At 38.3% G+C, this 11,023-nt stretch overlaps 1 protein-coding gene across 1 annotated transcript in view; it reads right to left on the reverse strand.

Annotated features, from left to right (window-relative positions):
• The window catches only part of APOOL (apolipoprotein O like), a 108,964-nt gene that overhangs the window by 70,012 nt on the left and 27,929 nt on the right, over window positions 1–11,023 (reverse strand). The window contains exons 3-5 of the mRNA XM_042783166.1: window positions 4,489–4,608; window positions 2,423–2,477; window positions 833–931 (exon numbers count right to left, since the gene is read on the reverse strand). Of these exons, the coding sequence (XP_042639100.1) occupies window positions 833–931; window positions 2,423–2,477; window positions 4,489–4,608 (274 nt within the window). The remainder of the gene's footprint in view (window positions 1–832; window positions 932–2,422; window positions 2,478–4,488; window positions 4,609–11,023) is intronic.

An 11,023-nucleotide genomic window follows, 5' to 3' on the forward strand; every position in this document is an offset into this window, starting at 1 on the left:
TATGAATTAGAATATATGTACAGAGTCATACAACCACAACCACAATCAAGTCTATTACCCCAGAAACTACTTCACCCATCTCTTTGTCACCATACCTTCTTCCCACTCCAACCCTAGGAATCATAGATTTGTCATTTTGAGAATATCACATAAATGAAATTATACAGTATGTAGCTTTTATTGAACAGCTTCTTTCATCAGATTTATCTAAATTGTTGCAGGTGTCAATAGTTCATTCTTTTTTGTTGCTGAGTAAATATTTCATTGCATGTATCACAGTTTACTTAGCCACTGAAGGACATGTGGGTTATTTCCAGCTTTGGGTGATTATGAATAGAGCTAGTATAAATATCTGTGTACCAGTTTTTGTGGAAACATAATTTTTCATTTCTTCAGTGTAAATACCCAGGAGTGGGATTACTGGTAAATTGTTTTTAACTTATGAGAAACTGCCAAATTATCTTCAAGAATGGTTGTACCATTTTGCATTCCAATGAGCAACATATAAGAGTTTCAATTGCTCTGCATCCTCAACTACACATGGCATGACCTTTCCAATTTTAGCCTTTCTAATCATTGTGTAATAATATTTTATAATCATTTTAATTTGCATTTCCTGATGACTCATGATGCCGAACATCTTTTGAAACGGCTACATTCTTGAAAACACAGAGTCTTTATAAAAGTAAACATGCTGTACTGTAGAATCAATTTTTTTACGGTAGCCTGTACAGGTAATATTCAATAAAAGGATATGAAGTTTCCTCATGGCAGTAAAATTCAGAAATTAATATAATGATATGGAAAGGAGAATAAATTTTTTAAACCCTACCTTTTCTCGCTGAAACCAAACCTGCCAATCCTGAAACCGTAATCACTCCAATTTTGGGAAGAAAATCTCCAGGTGGATTCTTCAGATAAACATATGCATCTCAAAAAATCAGTTAAAAATTAATGTAAATGACTTATACCACAATTGGGCAATCTACATGATTATAATGCAGAAAGGCTAAAAGGGATTTGTGAAGATAAGAGTAGATGTTTTGAATATTCTTCAAAAGAACTATACAAAATAATGACATGAACAGCAATTTAAAGGATAATTATAATAGGTACTTGTTACAAAATGAAATCTTTCTTCAGTGGCTGATTTACTGTTTTCTTAATGATACAGGTGACATTACTCTTTAATGAAACATGATGCAAGACTGTACACCTTAATATGGATTACTGTAAGGTTAATTCCCAATTTTACATGTATTATATTCCTAAAATGCACATGCTTCTGCCCTTAACTGTTCAAAAACTGGGAAGATCCAGTAAGAACCAAAGTACATATTTTATTGGCTGAGATTGCATCTGAATTGTTTCTTAATTTGGTTAAAGAAAATTTAACCAAAAAATACTCTTGGGATAAAAAAGTGTTAAAAAATACTCTAGGGATACACTCAGCTACTAGACTCTGCTCTTAAGTAAAACCAATGATCAATGGTGAGAAGGGAGACTAGATAAGAAAAGATGAAGAGTGGATAGAAGTATAGATTTCTTGTTTTTGTTTTGTTACATATTTGTTTCTGGTTCTATGTAATCCAAAAATACATTCTTCCATCATAGTTAATTATTTAATGGCAATCATTTATTTAATCATATTCCTCATGACTGCTGAGGGAGACAGCTTTGAATTAATTCCTATATACATTAAATAATGGTAATTCAAGTACAGGTTACTGCCTTTATAGAGACATCTAAAATTTTACCTGGTCTTTCTGTCCCTCAGTACATATTTATTTTGTCAACTGACTTAAGCCAAGCATATTAGAAAGCTATATCCTTTGCAAAACACCATATAATAAACTACACAGTCAAACACAATGTATTCTAACATGAGCATAAATATTCCAAGGTGACTATTTGTCATATTGTTTCCTAGCAATCAATAGCAAAATACTATGTATTTTAATAGCAAATAACATTTATTTAAATTTAGTAACAACAATGGAGGCATCTTAAGGTATGCTTTACGAATATATGTAATATAGACTGTGCAGTTAAAACACCTTGTTTTAAGTCAAAGTACTGGCTACTTACTAGCTATGTAACCTTGGTACCCTATTTAACCTTTCTAAACCTCAGTTTCTTCATTTGTAAAATGGGGATAATTATAATAACTTACAGAATTGATTAAAAAAATTTAGAAAAATTACATAAAATGTTAAGCACAGTGCCTTAGTAGATAATAATCACTAAAAAATAGTAGTTACTATTGCTTTGTTATTTTAAACAAACTGCGACAAAGTTATCTTCTGAGGTAGCAAAAGCCTGATAATGGATAACTTGCCATATTTATTTTTTCTCACATTTAAATCTTATAATTTTTTAAAAAAATAGAACATTTCAAATTATGGACAGTTTATTCACCTACCTTTTCCAAACTGTACTGTATCCATTATTCCATTTTTCACAAAGACAAACACACCCTAAGCATAAAAAGGGGAAAATGCCATTTGTATTTTCTAAGTTGTTGATAATTAGATAAAATAGCCTACATCTCTGAGATTATGTAAAAAATTCACCTGATAGATTAAATAATAGGTAAATAGTTTTTGTTTACCTTTTAGAAAAAAGTTTCTCAGTTATCTCAACAACAGAGATTAAAAACATAGCACTGCACACAGATCTAAATCTAGCTCTCCTATTTATTAATCAGATTTTTTTAAAAAAGAGAATGGATTAGAAACTAAAAAGCACAAGTGCTCAAACTTGGATAGCCTAGATTTGAAGAAAAGTTGTATAGTTATGAGACTAGAATGATTAAAACACTGGTACCAACATTATCATTCAGCTACTGACACTGGTAATACTGATGCTAGAACAACTACGTTGATATGATGACAATGAAGTGGTTTTTAAGCTTGTTCTACTTCTCTGCTGCCAGATAATGCTGACTAAAGGCAGACTATTAAAGTCAGGTGAATTTTGTTTTTCCCAGTAGCTGACTGTAGTCAGAACGATCTTAGGAGTTAAATATGATAAGTGAACAATTTTCTTTAACCAAATTAAGAAACAATTCAGATGCAATTTCAGCCAAATAATGCCTTGTGCATACTAGGTTAACACATACATGCTTGCTGAACTGCTTTGACCAATGCAGTGGTGGTACAATAGTTTCAATATAGCCACACATTCTTTGATGCTATTCTCATTGACAACCAAACCAAAAAACCAAACTCACTGCCATCAAGTAGGATCCAACCCATAGCAACCCCTCCTTGGGTTTCCAAGGTGGTATCACTACAGAAGTAAATTGCCCAACATTCCTTCCAAGGAGTGGCTAGTGGGTTTGAACTGCCAGCCTTCTAGTTAGCAGTCAAATGCCTTCGGAACTACGCCACCAGAGCTCCTATTGACAGGTGGCATCTAATCCCCTTCCCTTTACAACTGTGCTGGCCTTAGTGACTTGATTAAACAACAGAATGCTGTTAAAGTGACTTTCCTGGAAAGAAAGTCCTGGGACTTCTTGGAAGATTCTCTCTGGGAGCTCTGGACTACTCATGTAAGATATCTGACTACCCTGGAACTACCATGCTTGAAAGGCCATGTGAAGGTGTTCCAGTCAACAATCCTAGCTGAGTTCAGTCTTTTCAGTCATCCCTGACAAGGTGCCAGGAATGCAAACAAAGCTGCCTTGGATTCTTGTTCTGGTTACCTAGTGCCACTCCACAAATGGGATGGCCATAACAAACAGGAGTTTATTCTTATAATTTGGAGGCTTTAAGTCCAAGTTCAAAGTGCCAAGCTCTAGGGGATGGGTGAAAGCCCCTCAACCTTGGGGTCCAGCTCTGCCTCCTGCTCCTGGCCCACTGGAGCTAGAGGCATTTCTTCACTCAGACAGCTGCTGGCTGCTGACGTTGAGAAGCCCCAAGGTTGACAAGTAAAAAGGCACAGTCCCGATGTTACCAATCCACATGGCAGGCCATTAACTTAAGTCCACTGTAAGTCCCAAGGTTGGCAGAGTATAGCAGGCTGCTGAGCAATGACACAGCTACAAGCAGGGTCCAAGCGTGCCAAAGGCTAGAGACCATTCCCAAGGCTTCTCCTTATATACAGGAAGCAGACCACATCCCAAAGGTAGCTACTCAGCTGCTCCCAGTAGATTCCACCATGGAGTTGATTACCAGTCTCATCATGGGGAATACTACATCCAGCTGCCCAGCCATTCAACCAGGCCTAGCCAAGTTGACATACAAACATAACCATCACAACTCTCTAAATATTAGCCCATTTGCCAGCTGAACACCACTGAGTGAGATCTGTCAATAAAACACGCAAGAATCATCTGGCTGAATTCTGGTGTCAAAGTCCATACAAAATCACGAGCTATAATAGAATGACTGCTGTCTGAAGTCACTAGGTTTTGACATAGGCCACTGGAATAACTGGTATGTAATGGTATATAATACAAATAAAAAACTTCCAGTATTTACTTACCTTGCACCAGCCAACATAACGACCAGTTGTAGTACGGATGGAAGCAAAGCCCATTTGTAAACGACCAGGCTGTTCTTCAACATATTTAGACTTGAGAGGTGGTGCAGTATATATGGGGAGCTAGAGGGAAAAAAAAGTTCATGTAAAGAACATAAAACAGATGAACTTCTTTTTCCAGAAGTATAATAGAACAGAAATTATCAACAATCTTCCAGCTAAAAACAACTAAAAGTGATGGACAAAATATTTTTTCCAACCACCTTAGAGGCAAGGATGCTGGTAAACTGGCTATAAAGAATATTCAGAGACCATAAATTAAGTAAAAACAGAAATCCAGAGGGATAACCAATAAACCCAGGTTTTACTTTAAAGTCATTTGTTAGAACAAGTGAATATGGTACATGGAGTATTGGGAACTATAAACAAAACCAAGAACTGCATATGGTGGGAAATCCAGACACTGTAAAGCTTGTATCTCAAATTGTTACCTACTCAAGGGTAAACTAAAAATAAACCATCTATGAAGGACTGCAAGGAAAACTACCACTTTAAAGCCTGGGCACTGAGTGGAGGGAAATATTCCTTAAGAAATTTGCAAACACAAAAGGATTTATACAATCTGCAGCATGATATTACCTTAGTATCTGAGAAACCTCAAGCCAAGAATATATTTAAAGTGCTCCCAAGTGGATAGCACTCACCAACATCCACAGAATCCAGAATACATACAGAACACTTAAAACTCTATAGTAAGAAAACAAATGAGCTAATAAAAATGGGCCAAAAATTTGGACACTTCACTAAAGAAGATGTAGGAGGTAAATATAAACAAGCACATGAAAGATTCTCAAAAAATTCATTAGCATATTAAAATTAAATCTATAATGTGATACCTCTATACACCCATTGGAAAGACAAATATATAAAATGATACTCAATTTCATTATTAATTATGAAAGTGAAAAATGAAACCAAATGATATAGTGTTTCATCACTGGATTGGTAAACTAAACTCTGATGATATCAAGTGTTACCAAGAATGTGGAGCAGCCTACACTTTGGCATGTTATAGTAAAATTGGGATGCCACATAATACATGATCCAGGAACTCCACTCCCAGATATATTTAGAGAAACTATCGGACTAGTAGGGGCTCTGATGGCACAGTGGTTAAAGCACTGACTGCCAACTTAAAGGTCAGTGGTTCAAACCCACCAGCTACTCCATGGGAGAAAATTGAGGCAGAATGCTTCAATAAAGATTTACAGCCTTGGAAACCCTACGGGGGCAGTTTTATTCTGTCCTATGGGATCTCTATGAGTTGGAACTGACTCGATGGCAGTGGGCACTGTACTAATGGACTTGAAAATCTGTAGAAAAAAAATGTTCAAAGTAATACCTTAATTGTAAAAATTTGGAAACAACCCATATGTCCATCAACAGAACAGATGATGAAATTGTGATATATCCATACAATGGATATTACGCATTACAGAAAATACATAATTTTACAACTAGCTACACAGAACAATTTGGATGAGTCTCAGGAATACAATATTGAGCAAAAGTTAAATTGCAGGAATTTACATGTAGGTATGTTTCCATTAACATATAGTTCAAACACATGACAAATCAAAAATATATATATTGTTTAGCAATGTAGACATGTAAGGTAAAACTATAACGGAAGGAAACAGTAATAAAAATTCAGGGTAGTAGTTACCTCTGAAATGATAAAGAGGGATGAGAACACAGACCATTTTGTTTTGCTTTTCCTTCGAACAAAGATGTACCTACCAAACTAGGTGGTTGTTGTTGTTGTTGTTATGTGCTGTCGAGTCAAACCCGAATTCATAGCGACCCTCCTTGGGTTTCCGAGGCAGTATCACTACAGAAGTAGGATTGCCCAACCTTCCTTCCGAGTAGTGGCTGGTGGGTTTGAACCGCCAGCCATCTGGTTAGCAGGCAAGTGTCTTAGCCACTATGCTACCAGAGCTCCCAACTAGGTGGTAGGTACATCTTTGTTGATCATATTATTTTTTATACTTTTTGTATATTGAATAAACATTCTTTTGATGCTAATCAATATTTGAGAGAAACAAATGTAAAACATGAAAACATTATAAAATGTTTAACCAGGTAAAGATTTATTTCATTAAGAAACAAAACAAAGCAAACTATTTTTAAGTTGGGCTATATTTTAAGGTTCAGAGTGCAGAACCTTTCTATGAAATTTCATAAAGACATAAGTGGGGGAGAATCAAGTTTACCCATCAAGAACAAGGGAAGTAAATTACTAATGGCTTTGGATTTGATCCTCCAGCAACAACAAATAAGTGACAGTAGACGTTTGGTGACACTTATCCAGTAGTGGATCACAAAAGCCTTGTTTTCCCTACTCTTGATAAAGTTACAGTTAATGCTTGGATTTAAATTCACCAAGTTGGTAACTATGTGTCATTTGGAAGGTCAGAAGTGTATTTTTATATAGGAGGTGCATTTCTATAAATATAAAGCCTGCTCCTCTAGAAAGGAAGGAGCTCTGGTGCTGTAATGGTAAGGCATTTGGCTGCTAACCAGAAGGTCAGTGATTCAAACCAGAAGGTCAGTGGTTCAAACCCACTAGCCGCTCCATGCAAGGAAGACAGGCACTCTACTTCCATAAAGATTTACAGCCTTGGAAACCCAATGGGGGTCGCTATGAGTCAGAACAGACTCAACGACAGTGAGTTTGGTTTTGAGTTTCCTCTAAAAAGGGGCATGTATAAAAATGCCTGGATGTTAGAGTGGGCAAAATTATTTACTTACATGTTTGTCTACCATGTGCTCACCTTTCCCCTTTTTAATCGCGCCCCAATTCCAAACTTTACTTTTGGCACTTACTGTTCTTATTATCCCCCCACCCCAATTAAAGCCTACTGATACTTCATTTGCACTACAATATAAACATCAGAGTAACTAAAGAGGAGGTTCTTCATTTTTCGTCCATTCTAAGTAAAATTACACGTATCAGAAAAGTATCATATTCTCAAAGAGGTTAAAATGGTTAAGAATCCGTGCTTTAAATAACTTTCTTCCTTAAAATATGAGCATTCAACGATAACTGGATGTTTTATGATAAAATAATTTCAACCTTACTATAAGATTTTTTTTTTAAAGAATCAGTCAGAAAGATGTTACTATAGTCTCCACTGAGGAAAGAGCATTCTCACTATAAATTGGAGACCCTGGGCCACTTGTTGTTGTTGTTATGTACCGTTGAGTCGTACCTGACTCATAGCGACCCCTCTTTGTGTTTCCAAGGTGGTATCACTATGGAGGTAGATTGCCCAACCTTCCTTCTGAGGAGTGGCTGGTGGGTTTGAACACCAGCCTTCTGGTTAGCAGTCAAATGCCTTAGGCACTATGCTACCAGAGCTCCTACAACTTGTTTGTACTTGACTAGGAATTTTGATTTGATTCGGTAAACTATAAAATCACATTTGAAATTAAATGGAACCACTTTGGCGAGGACAAGATAGTGCCCTGCTAACACACTCTGCCCATTCCATCTACAACACAGACTTAGAAAAACCAAGGGAAACAAATACAAATAATGATCCTGGAATTCTGAGCATCAAATGAAAGGACAAAGAATTAGATTGAGTGCTGACTGGAAAGGGAGACAGGGGCAGGTCAGTCACTAGTGAGAGAAAAGCAGGGACCAGCTGAAGCAATGCCATTTTAAGCAAAGAGGCATCAGATGCAAATGAAAAAACAACTTCACAGAATTCACACAGCAATGAAGACACAGATTAGGCAGATCAGGAGGAAATGAAAGTGAGTAGAAGACATGAAGGAGCTGGGAGAGGAATGTGCAGGGCAACGGGTCAGACTTAGAGTGGGACAGGTGCCTGTGGAGTAAACAGGGAGTCAGAAAAAGGCAATGAAATAACTCACTACTAGGAGCTCTGGGAGCTCTGGTAGCATAGTGCCTAAGCACTTGACTGCTAACCAGAAGGCTGGCGGTTCAAATCCACCAGCCACTCCTTGGGAGGAAGGTTGGGCAAACTACTTCCATACTGATACTGCCTCAGAAACCCAAGGAGAGGTCGCTATGAGTTGGGTCTGACTCCATGGCACATAACAACAACAACAATAACAGGAGCTCTGGGGGACGCTGTAGATAAGGCATTGGGATGCTAACCACAAGGTCATTGGTTCAAACCCAACAGCTGCTCTGCAGGAGAAAGATCAGGCAGTCTGTATATGCAAAGATTTATAGCCTTGGAAACCCTACGGGGTTGCTATGTGTCAGAATTGACTCATGGAAGTGAGTTTGGTTTTTGGGGTTTAGGAGACACTACTTGTTTGAGCTGAGGTCCCACACAAGGGGAAAACCCTATGTTGGGGCAGTTGGAGCAGCTAGACTCAGGGTGGACTCTCACTCTAATGAATCTTGGCAAGAGCTGGATAAACTGCTGTGTGTACCCAGAAAGGTGCCAAACCCACACTAGTAAATCTTCAACTAGTAAACTACACTCTCCACTCTAAAAAGCACAAACCTTGCAGGGGCCTAGGGGTACTCTTCACACTGACCAACCCCATAGCTAGAGAAGTCCTTCTCTCACCCACTGAGATCCCTAGCCACCTCCAGAACAGCCCAGCCACCCCCAACAACTGGCCTCTAGCAGACAGACTCAGGGGCTGATGCTCCCTTGCAGGATGCCAGAGGCACTGATGGATTTTTTTCACACTGAACTCAAGAGGCACACCTCTGCAGCTGCCTTTCTCAGAGGTGACCACTCAATTCAGGCACCTACCACCTCTGTGAGGGGAAAGGTCTATGTTGGGGTGACTGGAGAAGCTAGATTGAGAGTGGGCTTTTCTTGAATCTGGGCAGGAGCTAGATAAACAGCTGCATGTGGCCAGAATGGCGTCAGACACATGCCAGTGAATTGCACCTGGAGAACTATATTCTCCACTCCAACAAGCACAGCCTCTCTGGGAAGAGGGGTGAAACCTCTCCCCACCCCCAGTAAACCGGTGGCTAGCGAAGACCCTCCTGGATCCCCTGGCCACCTTCTCTGCAGCCTAGTCATTTGCTACAACCCTTTCTGAACAGACAGACCCAGGGACTGCAGCTCTCCCAGTGCTTGCATCACTGGATTATCTTTATAACACTAAACACAAGAGATACACACCTGCCGCCTCCTCTCTTGGAGATGCCCACTTGCTCCAGGCTCCTTTCACCTCCATACACACAAGCCCCGATGGATTAGCAGTTTGCACCACAATCGACTGCTCACAGGGCTACTGGCCAACTATAACTACAAAAGTCCCTCCTTCTTTATCTTACACGTTTTCTCTTTATTTTTTCTCATTTTTATCCTTTTCTATTTCCCAATTTCTCTTCCTTTTTATTTGTTCCTTTATCTCTCTTTCTCTTCTTTTTTCATTTTTACCAATTTTTCCTCTCATCCACCCCGCGGTTCAAACCCACCAGCCACTCCTCAGAAGGAAGACTGGCCAATCTACTTCTGTAGAGATACCGCCTCAGAAACCCAAGGAAGAGTCACTGTGAGTCAGATCCAACTCGACGGCAGTTAAGTTTGATTGTTTGTTTGTTTGTTTTTTTTTTTCTTGTCTTTCTCTATTTTTTAATTTTATTCTATTTTTTAAAATTCTTTTTCTTCTCTTCTTATTCTACTTTATTTTTTCTCTCCTGCCCATCCAATGGGAGGGGATATTGACTACCTCACTCAGCACCACCAGATTCTGTATCATTGGATCAATGATAGACAGTGGATGACACCTGCTCATCCCACCTGCAGGTTCTCTTCATGACACAGAGACACCTGTGTCCAAATTCCCACCAGTTATTCCACCAACTCAGATACAGTTGGGGAGTGCCCCAATGCTGCCAAGATAACAACCAAATGAACCATGCCTGCCCAACCCATTCAGACATATTGAAAACAGCAAAACAATACCAGGGTGGAACAAAACAACACATAACCAAGAAATAAAAACAACCACTTCAAAATGTCTTGGAGACAAAGAAAATTTTAATTAAAAAAAAAGGATATGAAAGTGGAAGCAAGTGACTAAAATAAAGAACTAGGAAACCTTTCTGAGGAATAATAGATAATAGAACTATCTGATGAAGAATTCAAATTATACATATATGATCTTCCAAGCTAAAAGAAATCATAAACAACAGCAAGGAAAAGATATAATACACTTGAATAATTAAGGAAAACAATACAAAGCAAAATGAATACATAATTAGAAACTATACAAAAACAGTAATTAGAATTTCAGAAAATTTACACTACAATTACGCAGATAGATAACACATTGGAAAGGCAAAAGAGTAGAATCAAATTTACCAAAGAATACATTAGCTTGTTGTTGTTGTTGTTAAGTGCCGTCGAGTCGTTTCCGACTCATAGCGACTGCATGCACAGCAGAACAAAACACTGCCCTATCCCGCGCCAACCCCACAATCCCTGCTATACTTGAGCTCATCATTGCAGCCACCGTATCAATCCAT

The sequence above is a fragment of the Orycteropus afer genome, unplaced genomic scaffold, assembly GCF_000298275.1.
Source record: "Orycteropus afer afer isolate SDZICR_OR568_19922 unplaced genomic scaffold, OryAfe1.0 scaffold00711, whole genome shotgun sequence".
Taxonomy (NCBI): domain Eukaryota; kingdom Metazoa; phylum Chordata; class Mammalia; order Tubulidentata; family Orycteropodidae; genus Orycteropus; species Orycteropus afer.